Source organism: Marmota marmota, unplaced genomic scaffold (genome assembly GCF_001458135.2).
Source record: "Marmota marmota marmota unplaced genomic scaffold, marMar, whole genome shotgun sequence".
In the NCBI taxonomy this organism is placed as follows: Eukaryota; Metazoa; Chordata; class Mammalia; order Rodentia; family Sciuridae; genus Marmota; species Marmota marmota.
The window spans coordinates 22,140,265-22,157,408 of NW_026000196.1; the positions used below are offsets into that span (position 1 = coordinate 22,140,265).

The 17,144-nt window shown below is 39.8% G+C and overlaps 1 protein-coding gene across 1 annotated transcript in view; it reads left to right on the top strand.

The window, feature by feature from the left end:
- Positions 1–17,144, top strand: part of LOC107148495 (adipocyte plasma membrane associated protein) — a 33,592-nt gene that overhangs the window by 96 nt on the left and 16,352 nt on the right. The window contains exons 2-4 of the mRNA XM_015493170.2: positions 14–136; positions 8,575–8,691; positions 13,645–13,760. Of these exons, the coding sequence (XP_015348656.1) occupies positions 45–136; positions 8,575–8,691; positions 13,645–13,760 (325 nt within the window). The 5' untranslated portion in view covers positions 14–44. The remainder of the gene's footprint in view (positions 1–13; positions 137–8,574; positions 8,692–13,644; positions 13,761–17,144) is intronic.

Here is a 17,144-nt window from a genome sequence, read left to right on the forward strand (position 1 = left end):
CTTAGTGCGACGGGTGGCAGTGGACGAGGTGTTGCGGCCGTATCATGAGCGAGGCGGACGGGCTGCGGCAGCGCCGGCCTCTGCGGCCGCAGGTAGTCACGGATGATGGCCCGGCTCCGGAGGCTAAGGACGGCAGGTAGGCCGGACCTCTAGACCTGGAGCGAGAACCGGGGCAGAGAGGACCGGGGTGACCCTCCTGGGCAACAGCGACTGCTATAACCGCGACCGCGTAAATGCTATGCTAAGCACATTGCAGGAACTCTGATTTAATCCCCACGCAAAACTCGTTTTAGAGAGGAGGAAAGAGGCTCCGACAAAACGGATGCAGGTGCTAGTTCCTTCAGGCTTCAGGTGCAACGTGCGCCCAGTCGACTCTCCGGGTCCTCGCGCAGCACCTGTCCCTTTTTGCCCCGATCACCAAAGAGGCTGCATCCTCTCTTTCCTTCATTTCATTCGCCCGTTCGTGCTGTCTTTCTTGCTAGCTCACCTGACAGCCATCCGGTCACGGCCCTGCGTCTTTCTGTTCCTTTGCACCCACTTTCCCTAAGGAAAATCTGAAAAGATGCTGGAGTTCCATTTCGTGATCCAGCGAAGAGTTGCCTTCTACACCTGCTCTTCTGCACCTGTCCCCCATCACGCGCTGCATGAACTGCGGTTCTCCTATACAAGAAGTTATATTATAGGCTTTTTTTTTCGGTGGGAATTCAGCCTTGCAAGTTTTCCTGATGGGGATGGAAAAGCAAAGGAAACTGTAGTTGCTGATCCCTAAAAAAATCTCAGGCTTCGTGTTTTTATTCCTTTTCTGATTTTCCAGAATTTGAGTATGTTGTGTTTTGTGAGCTGAAGCATGATCCTTAAACATAGCATTTGGTATGAATACTTAAAATTCACTTTTCAGTTTTATGTCCTGAGCTTCATGATTTTATAATTTTTAATTTCTAGGGAGAAACAAGAGACTCCATAGACCAAGTTGTTCAACCCATTCTGGGTTGCCTTTCCCTCGGGTTTCCAAGTACTTTCAATGCTATAACTAGGACAAGTTTGTTGCCCTGCTTGCTGGGGATATTATAAATTAATTGACTGCTGATGACTGATGAGTTTTTTAGAATGGACATGCAAGCATTGGTCAAGCTTTACTACAAAAACTATGAAAATAAGGCACTTTTACACGAGAAATGAAAGAGCAGTTGGCTCTGATGAGGTGCAGTGTGTTGAAATGAAAAGTGGGCATGCAGTACTCTAGGGCACTTTTTTAATGGGCCCAACCCTTAGGATGGCTGCTCTGACATTCCTGACCCCAGAGCAGAGGGGCAGACTTAATTAAATTGTTTGTTCAGATTCTCTGTGGGGGATTTCTTCCTTAATGACAAGGTGAATTATATGTTCTAAAGTCATCTTCTGCCACCTGATCTTTTCCAGTATGCCTTTTACATCTGTGTTTAAGATATTTTCTTGATGGCCATGAACAATTGTTCTTATTTTCCTGTATTTTTATCTCTCTTTTATTTATTGATCCCTTGACTGTATATCTATAATGGTTTCTTTCAAAGTGAGTTTTTGTCACCATCCTTTCTTTCTACATTTATTATTATGACATTATAGCTAATTTTCATATTTTTTTATCTGCAGTTATATATTTTTCATTTCTTTTGGGGTCATTTCTAGTAGTTTGTCTAATTATCCTCTTGATAACCTGTTGAGGGTTTTAACATACGTCAGGAAAGTCTTGTGTATGGTGGGTGAAATAAAGAAATCTGAATAAAAGTAGGACATAAAACTTAGAATAAATGTCACAAAATAAAATCTTGGAAGACATTAATGATAGAAAAAGGGACAATATAGGTTTCTTAGATCTTGGCCTGAAAGGTAGCATTTGTTCTGTTTTGCTGATGAGGTCATTGAAGTTTGAGTGAGATGATTTATATAAAGTTACAGTAGAATAGAGTAAAAGGAGAAATGAAAGTGAATGAAGAGGATGAAACTGGCTGTTGGACTGTAATTGAAAAGCACATTTTAAGAATATGCTTTGGAAATAAGATTTTTTGTGTCAAAGCTCTTGAATTTCTGTTTGTGAGCTATAAGGAGAATTTGATTTTTAAATCCTTTTATTCAGTGTGGAACATAAATGAGCTAAGCACTTAACATACCAGTGCAAGCTTTTTTTATAATTATTATTTGGCATCAGTTTCCCCACATGCTATAGAAACTTTATTGAAAGAATAATTGCGCACTTTGAAAGTATTCCTTCTCTTTAGGAATACAGTTCTGCCTAGGAAGAGTACTGTTTAATATAACTGTTTAGGAGTGAAGAATGAGTACATTGAGAATTTAACATCTGTTTTTCAATAAACTCCTGTAGGCTTTTAGGCTAATTACAAGTGTCTGCTTTTTTAAAAAAAAATAATTACAAGTCTCTTCTTTCCATTTGAAGACTGAAGAGTAAGGAAGCAATGTAAAGGAACAGATGGGGCCATCATAAATTTGTGAATTCAAGAATAGTCAGGAATCTGAAGTTTTCATTTAGTTCTGCTTGTGTGTTATTTTCCAAATGATTCTTTTAACTTGTCTCTTAACTTCTTATTTTTTTTTTCAAGGAAAAATGCTGATTCCAGAAGATCTAATTTAAAGGGATGTGAAAAATGAGCAAATTCAAGGTGCAGTCATTTAAAAAGATTGCACTTGTTACTCTTTGACTTTCTCAGGTTCCAGGGATTACCTTGACATTCAAAATTGCTGGGACCTTATGGATTGGGGATGAACAGGTTTTCCACAAAATAAACAAACAAACAAACAACCACATGCTATTTTTTTGGTCTCCCTACACATCCAGACTTCAGTTCACAATTAAAGGCACTGATGTCTGGGCTGCTGAGTTAGAGAACACCTTTCAGATTTGGCTGGTGAAATTTACAGAGGATTTTGTAAACTGTGGCTAGGCCAGCAGTCATGTGAAAACATGTTGCATCATTGTGATTATGCTCTTGCCTTAGAGAATGTAGAAAATTCCAGGGTGCATGTGTCCTCAAGGAGGTGAGCATTGCTTCAGGCTCTTCTTGAGAGAATGGGATAAACAAATTGATTTCTCAGACTGCAGCTGGGAAGTAAGTTGCCAGCCTTCCTGTATGTGTCAGCACAAGCAGAGATGTGTGATGCTTTGTCAGTGAAAATGGACAGTAGTAAGTTAGTGTCCGAATTACAATAATGTGGGCACAGAGTCAAAGGGAAACATGGAGAAAAACTGGGGAAATTGTGAACCTTGGACTACAATAAGTGCATTGCCCAGAGCAGGAATAGGACGGTTACAGGAGCCATGTTTGCCTCATTTTTTTTTTAACAAGCTAGCTCCATTTCAAATGCTCAGTGATATATATACATGGCTAATGGCTACTGTGTTCCATCAGCAATGGATAATGCTGCTCAAGTACTTTTATTTATTTTGAGGCTATTGTTTATAAAACTTGGCCATACACCTTTCTAGTAGAGGTTGGATGAAGATTGAGTAGGGGTAAGGAGGTGTTGATGAACTTTCATTGGGAAAGGAGTTGGATAAGGTTAGTGGTGGCCAGCAACACAGCAAGAACAATTGATAGGAAAAAAGGGGCTCTCAACCTGTAGACCTCCCAACTAGAATGTTTAAGTCTTGCATAAGGCTGCCCAAATTATTTTGATGTAGGCCATCCAGGGGCTGCTGCCTTTGGGAGCACTAGACCAGTGAACTCTAAATTCTTCTGCTTTTTATACTCTGTAAATGTAAGGGGTGTCGCTGCTGGATACCTGATAAGGATAGGCAATATGGGACACATATCATTGTCCCTGGAATTTTGACCATCTTTTTAGCTATAGGCACTGTCATTTTCAATCCTGGCTAGACTTTTTGTTTTGGACATAATTGAGCCTTTTATCATTATTTGAAGGGCCAACAAGATGCTTAAGCAAGTGTCATAATCAGATTATTACATTAAGATTTTTTTAAAATGCAAGGTTCAGGGGTTGGATACCCTGGGTTCAATCCCTGGCAAATTCCCACAACTCCTTTAAAAACATATAAAGTTCAGTGTAGTAAAGGAGAAGTATTATGAATCTGAGACAAATGAGAAGAATCTCTTTTGTTAGGTGAGGGGGAAAAGTTGCACATTGGTTGGATTGTCATTATTTGTTGTTATTTTAATGATAATGATAATGATTTTTAATGTTAATGATAGCTATAAGATGAAAGATTACACATTGTGGTTTCCCTTGAGAGGCTAGGATGGGAGGAATACTTATATCAGTTTCCTTTAAAAGACAGGAATATCCTGTTAGATTCTGTATAGAATGTCTTTGAGGTCAGTACTTACAGCCAACAGCCACACATTTTCCCTATGCACCTTTGAAAGTGTTTGTGTTAGTCAGTTTTCTTTTGCTGTGACATAATAACTGAGGTAATCAACTTAAAGGAGGAAAGGTTTATTTTGGCTTGTGGTTTCAGTTCATGATTGTGTGGTTCATTTGCTTTGGGTCCTGTGACTGGGCAGAATATCATGGCAGAAGCATGTGGTGTAGGAAAGCTGACCATCTCATGGCTGGGAAGTAAAGAGAGAGAGCTCACTTTTATAACAAAGCTCCTTTCCTCAAATTCATTAAGCTTGAGTCCATAAGTAGATTCATCCATTCATGAACTCATGCTCCAATCACCTCCCAAAGGCCCCACCTCTGAACATTGGGGACCAAGCCTTCAACATATGAGCTTTGGGGGATATTTAAAATCCCCCAAACTACAACTGTGTTTGTCTCAAGTTTTGGACTCTGCTTTTAAAAGAACCACTCTATCAAAAGCCGTTTTGCCATTGTGTTCGTAACCAGCCCCACTTTATTGTATGGATACTTTGTTATTTCCATTGTGTTAAAAAACTTTAGGCCACTTCAAGAAAATCACTGCAGTTATAATGTTCCAGCCTCTGGTGTGGCACTTTGCATAGAAACGTCATTGACTTTTTAAAAAACATTTTTTAATATTGAGAAGTAATTCATATATCACAAAATTCACACATTTAAAATATCCAATTTTGTGTTTTTATTTTTAGTATAATTACAGAATTTTCTAACAGTTATCACCATCTAAGTTTGGAATATTTTGATTACTCAACTATTTTTTTTATCAATTAGGGTAAAATTGATATACAGTTAATCATTTTAAACTGTACAATTCAGTGATATTTAGTGTATTCACAACATTGGGAAACTACCAGCTCTATCTAGTTTCAAAACTTTCATCACCCAGTAAAACCTTTTGTACTTATTAAGTAATCTCTAGGTTGCACTCAGGGGAAGAAGCCACTTCTCCTTTGCACTCAGATGTCTTTCAGTGGATAACTGGATAAAGAAATTTTGGTATATCCATACAACAGAATATTCTTCCACTAGTAAAAGAAACAGTGTACTGATTATATTCTGCAACTTGGATGAACCTGGAAGATGTTACGCTGAGTGAAAGAAGTCAGGTTGCAAAAGGCCATGTATTGTGTGATTCCATTGATCTGAAGTATCTAGAATAGGCACATTGCAGTAAGCGTCCAAAGTTTTCAAACACCCATTCAGTGGGCTGTAGGTCTACCTTCTCCTCTTGTCCTTGGCAGACAGTGTTGCCGATGATGACGTAGACCTAGAGTTGGAGCTGGCTCTCACTGGTGCTCTTCCAGTTCTTGCAGTGGTCCACGGGTAAGCCCCTGGAGGCTTTCCCCATGTGTTCCCTCATTAGTAAAGCAGGGAGATACAAAGTTCTGCCTAGTTATCCACATAAAGCACATTGCATGGCATATTCTTATTTTTACTGTTTTTGTCTTTCCTCTTTTGATGGCTCTTACTCTTCTCCCTGTTGCAGACCTCTTAGGTTGTGTTAGCCTCCTGTCAGTCTGTCTGGTCTTAGTTGATCTGTGCTAATTGGGCATTTTCACGTGTCCTTATTGGTATGACTCAGTTGCATTAGAAGAAGGTTGTATGACTCTGGGGTTTGGACACAGGATTGGCGGAGCAGGGGCAACCTGACTTTTCCCTTACTGACTGCCTGTATTTTCCAGCAATCTGAGTTCTCATGGCCTCTCCTTGATTAGGTTTGTGGCATTTTATTTGGGTTTGCAGTATCTGGGCCACCTATTTTTCCACCTAGTGAAAGGGGTAAGGACTGTTGACTGGACATTTTACCTGCCTAGGGGTTCAGGGTGTGGATTCTGACTGAACCTTATGTGAGCAAAGAGAAGGAAGTTTGGGACAGAGTTTCATAGGTTTTCAGAAGGACAGTTTAGAAATGTCAAAGGAGGAAAAAAGTCGTTAGTTCTGCCATTTATGCCTGACCTGCTCTGGAAGCAAAAGCAGTAAGGAGAAGCCAGGTTATACCTTCAATACTGCTCAGAAATGTCCTCAGCTCAGTGTCCAGTCTCATCATTTACAAGTTCAACTTTTGTGCAGGTCAACATTTGGCCTAGCTTTCTACCACTGTATTACAAGGTTCTACTTTCATACAAGTAATTTTGCTTTTCTCCCTTTCCTGCACATTCTCAACATCCTTCTCGGCCCTCATCAGCAGTGCCTTCATGTCTACATTTCTAACACTCTGTTTCCCACAAGTCAGGTCTTTAAGATTATATGTGTCTATTTTGTCATGTTCCTCACTTCTTTCTGAGATCTCACTAAAATTCTAATTAGTTATACATGACAGTAGAATGCATTTTGACACATCATTCTCATTCTTCTGGTTGTACATGATGTAGGAGCGCACTGGTTGTATAGTCATATACGTACATAGGATATTAATGTCTGATTGATTCTACTGTCCTTCTTATCCCCTCCCTTCACCCCTTCCTTCACTCCCCTCTGCCTAATCCAAAGTACCTCTATTCTTCCCTACCCCCCTAGTGTGAATTAGCATCTGCATATCAGAAAAAACATTTGGCCTTTGATTTTTTGGGGCTTATTTTTCTTAATATGGTATTCTTTAGCTCCTTCCATTTATTGGGAGATGCTATAATTTTATGGTGACAGGAGGCCTGTGTTCCTTCTGGAGACTCTGGGGAAGATTCTGTTTCTTGCCCACTCATGTTGTTGGCAGAGTTCAAATACCCTTCAGTTGTGCTGTCTAAAATATATGCAAGAGAATACTTTTATGAAAGCTGTTTTTTTTTTCTCCCCCATTATCTTTCTTTCCCTTGTCTTTTTCTTCACCTATCTTAATTGAAACTGGAGAATTTATTTATTTTTGGTTTTATTCATTTATTAGCCATACGCATTCAAAACTGGGCAGGACATTGTTGTTTTCCTATTCAACATCACATTTCACAATAGGGAACTTTGGAGTGAAGAAATCAGCCTGAAGTTGCTTAGCTTGTAGTTAGGAAAGTAAAGATTGGCACCCAGGTTTCCACCTTTCTATACTATGCCTGAAACAGAGTTAAACGTGTTCAAGTATCAGAAGATTGTCCTTCTGTCAAAAGTCAAAGCACTGCCCTTAAATCAAATCTTTTTTGTTAAGTATGAATCTTGATTTTTTTTTCTTTGTCAACATTTTTAATTTCTTGATAGGAAAAAAATTTTCTACCTTAGGAGCTCATGATTTTATTTGGTGCAAGTTAATCTTAATAAGTGTTTAGTAAATTTGAATGCAGTTTGTGTAAGCAAATAATGATCCTGTGAGGTTTATTTTGTAGTAAGATGCCAAATGTTCTCACTTGTTTACCCAGTGAAAAATAATGTATGTGAGGACTGGTTCAGAAATATTTTAGTCACTACTGGTCATTTGTCCATAGCTTTTTTTGAGATTTCCAAGGCAGCTTTAAGATCTTCCCAAGATTTTAGGGGTGATAATTTGGAGTTTTAATTTTTTTTAGATTCTATGTGACTGCCTTTAACATCTGTCAGATCTCTTCTACCAAGTAGACGAGCTGGATTTCTCTTTCAATTACTGAAGGTGGAATTTGCAAAGTAATTGGGGAATTGGAGGCTCAGGCAGTTGTCAGGATTCTATTTGCTTCTTGAATTTTCTTTCTGTGTATCTGTATCTACCATCCCCCCCCCTGGATCCAACCCAGGGGATCCAACCCAGGGCCTCCTGCATGCTAAGCAAGTGCTCTAGCATGCAGCCACATCTCCAGCCCTCTCTATCATTTATCCCTGAGAATCTTAGAGAATATAGTACTGAGTGTTGTTGCTTTGAATCCTTGTACCAGGAAATCTTGACTTTTGAGAGAGACACCTATCTTCTCTGTAGATGAGTGTGTATCCTGCACATCATTAGAACTCTTTCCTTCCATTACTTTTTGTGCTCATCAATTCTTTGAGTTTGCTCTCTTTAAAACTCTGCTAAGATCTGGAAAATAACTGACCAGAGTATCTCATACAATTCAAGATATTTTAAAAAAGGACAAAGTCATGTTTGCCAATCCTAGTAATCAGTGTTAACCTTTAATCACAAGCCATAGAGGTTGGTGACATCAGTGGGAAACTGGGTATGTGGTCCTATTTCTGCAGAAAGGGCCTTCAGATCACCCAAGCTTGTCACTGTGTAGAGCACTGTTGATTGCCTTTGTGTGTTATTTTTGGCAGCTCCTTTAGTGGTAGAGTTTTCCGGGTGACCTTCTTGATGCTGGCTGTCTTCCTTACTGTTCCCCTGCTTGGAGCCATGATGTTGTTGGAGTCTCCCATAGATCCCCAGCCTCTCAGGTGAGCCGCTTGTCATCCTTAGGAGGAGTTACTTGAGGAAATGTATTAGGCTGATGTAACTTCTGGGAAAGAAGGATGAATAAATTAATTTGGCCAAAAGGTAAGTTTCAAGAAATAGAACTGTATGATTTCCTTAGTACCTGTGTTTTCATGTTGGGTTGGATGTTACTCAGTATATGTGTGATATTATCTCTGTCATTGTTTCAAACCATGCACAAATTAAGGACAAAAATCAAAATAAGAGAAGCATAACAATTAGAGAGATTGATGCTAACCCTGATTTATTTGAAGTGGCAAAAGAATATACCAGTGAAGATTAATTAAGTTACCTTGTTTAAATTTTATAATCAACTGAACTTTTTTTGAAAACTTGTAATTAATGTTCTGTTTTTCCTAAGTTGCCTTTTTTCCAGTAGAGCTGTATGAGTAATATAGTGAATTATAACTTGTAAAAAGGAACCCTTGAAATATATTCTTATTCTGTATTTTATTTAGAGACAGGGTCTCACTGAGTTGCTTAGTACCTCAATTTTGCTCAGGCTAGCTTTGAACTTTCAATCCTCCTGCCTCAGCCTCCCCAGCCGCTGGGATTACAAGTATATTCCACCATGCTTGGCTCCAGCCCTTTTTATTTTTTATTTTCAGGTAGGTTGCTGAGTTGCTTAGGGCCTCACTAAGTTGCTGAGGCTAGCCTCAAACTTGTGCTTCTCTTGTCTCAGTCTCCTGAGTAGCTGGGATTACAGGCATGCGCCACTATACAGAGCCTGAAGTTTATTTTAAATGAGCGGTCCATGTTAGGCTTCAAAAGCTTCAGTCAAGAATCATGCTTGGGGAGGGGGGATGGTGAAGGACGGGAAAGGCAGCGGGGCACAACAGACACTAGTATGGCAATATGTAAATCAATGGATGTGTAACTGATGTGATTCTGCAATCTGTGTATGGGGTGAAGGTGGGAGTTCATAACCCACTTGAATCAAAGTGTGGAATATGATATGTCAAGAAATTTGTAATGTTTTGAACAACCAACAATAAAAAATTAAAAAAAAAAGAATCATGCTTAATTATAGAGTGAATATAACATTTACAAATGAACAACATATTGTTATAAATAAAAATTAAGATTTTATATTGGATTCAATTCACTTAAAATGTATTCAGCACCTAGTATGCCTAAGTTCAGTACCCATTTGGATACAGAGACATAAAGAGGGCACAGTTCTGAGCTTAGATTGACATGTGTGGCAAGAGTCAATTTTTGTTGTTGGATTTAGAATTAATAAAGGAGCTGGGGATGTAGTTTAGTGGTAGAGTGCTTGCCTGGCAAGTGCAGGATTCTTGGTTTGACCCCCTGCATATATATCTCTCTCTCTGTCTCTCTCTCTCACACATACACACAAACACACATACCCCCCCCCACACACACACACAGAGAGAGAGAGAGAGAGAGAGAGAGAGAGAGAGAGAGAGAGAGAATATCACTGACTAGAATTAGCAAAGGTACAAAGTATTGTGAAAACACAATGAGATTGAGAATAGACTATGGCTTTGTCAGTTCTGAGGGCGTAGCCTCTAATTCCTGGTATGCCAGCAGGTTCTCCAGTGTGGCTTTCTGCCTGAGCTACACTTGAGGACATTCTGGGACTTCTCTCCAAAGGACCTCTCTTGCTAACCCTTTTCAACATATAGAAGGACGGCTCAGCCTACCCCAGTAGAAACTTTCTGGACCTTCTTTGATAATCCAGATGGCAAAGGAGAGTGAACAGTGTCCAGAGCTTGGGATCAGAAGTGCATTTTCAAGGGTCTACCCTTGAAAAGGGGGGAACAGCAGAGAGCTGAGAGGGGAGGATGGGGCTGTAGTGACTGAAGTCCTTTGATCTCAGGGAAAGCAAGTTTATATGTAGAAAGCATGATGATGAAATGCCATGGGAAGAGGGCCATGCAACTCTGCCAGAAACTGGGAGGAAACTTGGCCCAATAAGGATGTGATGTTGGGCAAAGAAAGTACTCTCCATGGAGTAGATAAGCCTGTTGAGGAAGGAAGGGAGGAGAAGTGAAAAGAAACCCTGTGACAAGTTTGAGACCAGCCTCAGGAAGGCTGCTAGGCTTTTCAAAAGATTGCCCCCAAAGTTACCTTCCTTTTCCATTGTGGGAGATCAGAGGAATGTCTATTCCAGACAGACCATATACAACATTTGATTTCTATAAGATGTTGATAAAGTCTTTGAAAGTCTATTTGTCAATGTGGTGAGATATGAGCAGGATGACAAAGCCATTATTAGTTGGTTTGTATAGATGTAAGAAAGCCAGCATCAGGGGCTGGGGATATGGTTCAGTGGTAGAGTGCTTACCTAGCATGCACAAGGCCTTGGTTTTAATCCCCAACACTACACACACACACACACACACACACACAAAAGCATCAACTTAGTGATGCTCAGCCTCAGATAAGTGAGCCACCACCATGGGACTAGAATCGGTTTTCCTGAGATCGCTCTGCGAGGTTCCAGGTTGCTCCCTACTGCAGGAGGTCAGAATGTGAGGGACTCTGCTTCTCTCCTTCTCTCCTTCCTCTACAAATCTCTCATGGGCACTATCTGTATTTAATTTATTATGCTCTTGATGTTCTTGATTACCCATAAAGGTTTTTGCTACTTTTTAAGTTTATCATCTTTTCAGTTTTATAGTTTCACCCTAGAAATAAAATCTGTACTTCTGAAATATTGAAAAGGCTTTCATATGCTAATAGAATTGCTCTTTCTGTCATTTTTAAAAGTTACAGTAACAAAATCTGCTCTCCAAAGCACTGCTAAATATTTTTTTTGCCTTAAATTTTACTATAACTGAAAAATTTATTTATTTAATTTATTTTTTGGTACTGGGAATTGAACCCAGTGGTGTTTTACCACTGAGCTACATCCCAGTCCTTTTTTTTTTTTTTTTTTGCGAGAATGTCTCACTGAGTTGCTGAGGGTCTCACTAAATTTCTGAGGCTGGTCTCAAACTTGTGATCCTTCTGCCTCAGCCTCCCAAGTTGCTGTGATTATATGCATATGCCACCATACCTGACTGATAAATATATTTTTAAAAAGACTAGAAAAATCCATATTCTTCAGTGAAAAATAATCCTTTTGTTCCTCTCTGGATAGAAACTAAGTCCTTTCTCAGAGTGCTGGAGTATATACCCAAGTAGCTGCTGCTGAGCCAGTGTCTGCTTGGAGGGTGTGCCACAAGATTGTGTCCTGGACACATGCATTTGTGTGGGACAGACTTACTACATTTATAGATGACAGAGTTGGCAAAGATATTTAGGAAGTTTGATCTCAGGGGGAAGATTGAAGTGTGATCCTGGTCAGGCAGAACCATGGGGAGAAATAGGATAAAAATTAGAAAATGAATGTGACTGTCATAGCTATTGAGTTAGCAAGAGTTAGCAGAGGTTCACTTGGCTTTAATAAGAATCCATACTGCCCTGTTGGCTGGGTGATACCCTGAGTCCCTGCCTGATTTGGGTTTCCTTTTGACTCCCTGTTGTTGAGACTGCTGCTGTCTGGCTGTTGGTATGGGGACCCTTTCTTGCTTGTTCTTTGCATAAGTTCTTTTTCTCATAAGTTTTTTTTTTAAATTTTTTTCTCCCTACTGAGATTATATTCAGGCTCTTTGTGAGCAGGAACATATCCTATATGCTGATTCAACAAATACTTCTTGAATACTTCCTGTGGAAGAACTCAGCCCAAGTCCAAGGGCATGGTGGTAGAGATGTTGAGTGTTTCTGTCCCTGGGCTTTATGTGCTCAATATGCAGTTTACTCTGTACAATCACCTCAGGAGATGGACTTTCCCGAGGTTAAAATTGAACTCAGATGTGCACAACTCCTTAGCCAAAGCAGGCAGGACACTTTCACAAGTGCATGTTTGCTCTTTTCCTTTAGAAATTAAGCCCCCTGTTAACCTAAAAGTGTATTTCCTTACTGCAGGAAAAAGCCATTATTGGGAATAAGGAAAGGAGAGGGAATTTGATTTGGGGGTGGTGATGTTATCTGTGTCCTATGCAAGTGCTGACTTAGAGGTGGTGTCAGGGAGTGAAATGCTTTGATTGGAAAGTAGGTAGGATAGGAAGCTTTCCTATCATTCTACATCCTCAGCTATCCCTGTCCACCCTTGGTTCTTCCACACTGATGGGCAGGCTAAGAAACTACCTTGCTGGAGGGCAAGGTGGGAAGAGGATTTGGAAATATTTCTCTTTCCTCCCCCCCAACAGTGTGCATTGGGAGCCTCCTGTGTGCCAGATTGGGTACTAGGTGCTTGGATGCAGCAGAATTAAACATGGAAAGGAATCCCTGATTTCATGAAATATCTGTTCTAGTGGACAATAAATATAGACAGACCATAAATATACCTGAAAAGTAAATTAAATAGTACATGAGAAGCTGACAAGTGCTATAAAAGAATAGAGCAGATAGGGGTCTGGACTCAGGGAACATGAAATTGGGTGTTCAGAGCAGGCCTTGCTAAGGAGGAACAAGGGGGAAAAGGAGCTTATAAGGGGTTTAATGTTCCAGGTAGAGGAAGAGCCAGGGAGAAACATCTAAAATGAGAAGTGCCTAGTGCAGACAAGACCCAGCACGGGGCCAGGGATGTAGCCTAGTGATAAGGGTTTCTGTCTAGCATGTGTACAAGTGCACATGTGCATGGCCCTGGGTTCCAACCCTAACACACACACACACACACCCAACCAACCAGCCAAAGACCCAGCATGGAAGGTCTATTGTGAGTGGCACAGAGGGGATGTGGGAGGTTAATGGGGCTAGCCTGGGCAGCTCTAAGAGGCCACTTCAAGTACTGTGGCTCTTGGTGAGATGGGGCCATTGTGAGAATGAGCTGACATGACCTTCAATAAGCATTTTCCTTCTCGTATATTTTTACAGACAAATTCTTACAATTAATTATTTTACAGCTTTAAAGAACCCCCTATCTTGCTTGGTGTCCTGCAACCAAATACGAAGTTGCGACAGGCAGAAAGGCTATTTGAAAACCAACTTATTGGGCCAGAGTCCATAGTAAATATTGGAGGTAAGTAAACCCTAGGAACTGGAGTGACTTGGTTGCCTTCCAAGCTGTTGTTGCTCATATGGTTGGATTCTGTGGGAACAGCTGCAGGGGTTGGGTGGGGGAACCCTAGATGTGTTTCTTAGCTATGGACATCCTATGGGATGACCCAATGGGAGTGTTCTTTTTGCTGGTGTCCTGTGACCAGGTTGCAAGCTTTTTTAGCAAGGGGATGATTCTAAGTTTTTGTAGAGCACTTAATGTGCTCAAAGTGTTGTGAAAGGGAAAAGACAAAATGCAGACATTATGTTTAATTCATTAGATAGGTCTTACTTGACAGCACATCATTTCTTAGCTCATTTTGAAATGAAGAAGAATGTTTCTTAATATTTCCACTCTACTTAAGTGGGTACTGTCACACCTCCCTATGCTTGAGAACACGAATTGGGTCTGGTTCAAATGCTTGCCTCTCTAGCAGTATAGAACAAGGCATTTCTGTCTGTTAAATTGAGAATCAAGCTTGGGGTTAAAAAGGCACACTTTAACTGGTCAGGATTTCTGAGTAGTTTCTTTCAAAAATGCCTCTAGTCACCCTGAAGTCCAGTGTTTTCTGGGCAATGGCTGTGGGCATGTGCATCCAGTATACTTCTGTTTTATTCCTAATGCTAGTCACCAACTGCTTCTCCAAAGATGTTTGAGCAACTTCTCTTGCCTAATCCCTGCTCTTTAACATGGGACCCCTAGGCTGGCCCTTTTGTGCAATCGTTGGGATAGATTTTGGCTGGCAAAAGTCAAAATTGTTTCAGGAAGAATAAGTACTTCATGATAGAACTTCATATTTATCTTAAAAAGAGAAATTGACATTTATTAGTAAATTTCACTATTTTTTTTATGGAAAGTAAAATACTATAGTTTAAAACTGGGATCCGCAGGAGTTGAAGTGCAAGCTGGTGGCCTTTTCTTACCTCTCAAAGAGAGTGCTTGTCCTCTTTTCTCCATGTTGAAGGCTGGGTGGCATTTCTGGTTAGGCCCAGTGGGGACCTCTGGTTACATCCTTGTGGGTGTAAACCACAGGGAGGTCACCAGGGACCTGTTCTGCTGCCACTTCATTTGGAGGTTGTCCTGGAGATGGCTAGCTGCTTGCTGTTAGCGTTAGCAAAATGCTGGAGAAAAGCATTTACCAGTTAACATACTTAATTTTAAAGTAGACTTCATTTTTAAGAGCAATTTTAGGCTGACAACAGAATTGAACAGAAGGTACAGAGTTTTCCAGAAAAGTTTTTATCATGAATGGGTGTTAGTGTTGGGTTTTACCATGTGCTTTTCTTGCACTCTGCCCATCAGAGTGGTACCCACTTAGTCATCATTATCTCCCAGCATCTAGAATTTATATAAGGATTCACTTTTGGTAGTATATATTCTATGGGTTGGACAAATGTATTAACTATTATAGTGTTATACAGAATATTTTCAATGCCCTAAAAATCTTTTGCACTCTCTGATTCATCTCTCTTTTTCTCTTAAACTCAGCATCCATTGATCTTTTTATTGTCTTCATAGTTTTGCCTTTTCCAGAATGCCATCTAGTTGGAATCATACAGTATATAGCCTTTTCAGATTGGCTTTTTTACTTAACAATATGCATTTGAATTTCCTCCATTTCTTTTTTGGTTGCTAGCTCATTTCTTTTTAGTATTGAATCATATTCCATTGACTGGGTGTACCAGAGTTATTTATCCATTTGCTATGATGGACATGTGGTTGTTTCTAAGTTTTATCAATTATGAATAAGATTGATATAAATATCTGTGTACTGATTTTTTTTTTTTTTTTGTGTGTGGATGTAAGTATTTCAGTTCATTTGGGTAAATACCAAGGAGCATAAAGGGTGGATCACAAGGTAAGAGTAAGTTTAGTTTTATAAAAACAAAAACAAAACAAAAAACCTTCAAACTATCTTACAAAGTGATTGTATCATTTGTCATTCCTGTTAGCAGTGAGTGAGCATTCCTGATGCTCTACATCCTTGTCAGTATTTTTCATTGTCAGTGTTTTGGATATTGGCCTTTTTGAACTTGTTTTTATTTGTATTTTTTCTCATGACATGGGATATTGAGCATCTTTTCTTTTTTTTTTTTTCAGGTATTTTATTTTTTTTTTATTTTTATTTTTTTTAATTTTTTATTGTGGGTTGTTCAAAACGTTACAAATTTCTTGGCATATCATATTTGACACTTTGATTCAAGTGGGTTATGAACTCCCACCTTCACCCCATACACAGATTGCAGAATCACATCAGTTACACATCCATTGATTTACAAATTGTCATCCTAGTGTCTGTTGTGCTCCGCTGCCTTTCCCATCCTCCACCCTCCCCCCTCCCCACCTCTCCCCTCCCCTCCCCTCCTCTCTCTCTACCTCCTCCACTGTGTAACCCTGAGGGTCTCCTTCTATTACCATGCACTTTCCTTTCTCTCTCCCTTTCCCTCCCACCTCTCATCCCTGTTAAATGTTAATCTTCTTCTCCTGCTCTTCGTCCCTACTCTGTTCTTAGTTACTCTCCTTATATCAAAGAAGACATTTGGCATTTGTTTTTTAGGGATTGGCTAGCTTCACTTAGCATAATCTGCTCTAATGCCATCCATTTCCCTGTAAATTCTATGATTTTGTCATTTTTTAATGCAGAGTAATACTCCATTGTGTATAAATGCCACATTTTTTTTATCCATTCGTCTATTGAAGGGCATCTGGGTTGGTTCCACAGTCTTGCTATTGTGAACTGTGAGCATCTTTTCATGTGCTTACTTGGCACATGTAGATCTTCTTTGATAAGGTGTCTGTTCAGGTCCTTTGATCATTTTTTAAAAAAAAATTTTTTAAATTGTTGATAGATCTTTATTTTATTTATTTGTTTATATGTGGTGCTGAGGATTGAACCCAGTGCCTCACACATGCCAAAGCAAGTGCGCTACCGCTGAGCCACAGCCACAGCCCCTGAGCCACAGCCACAGCCCCTGATCATTTTTGTAATTGGATTGTTTATTTCCTCATTTTTGAATTTTAAGATTTCTTTGATAGCCTGTTTGGAGGTTCTAGCAGGGGAACAGCTACTCTTATACCCTGACCAAAGAACTATCCTCTTCTATCAGGGAAGGTTATCCTCTTTAATAGAGCAGCTGCTTTGGGAGGGATGCACATGGAGTGGTGAGGGAGGAAGAGGACACCTGCCTAGCCAGCCAGATTAGCCAGATCTAACCTGGTGATCAATGAAGATCATATCACCCTCACATCCTTTAGGAGTTTTTTTGTTTTGGATAACAGGTTTGTTGTTGTTGTTGTTGTTTGTTTGTTTATCAGATGTATTTACAAATATTTTCTCCCAGGCTGTGGCTTGTCTTGTCATTTTCT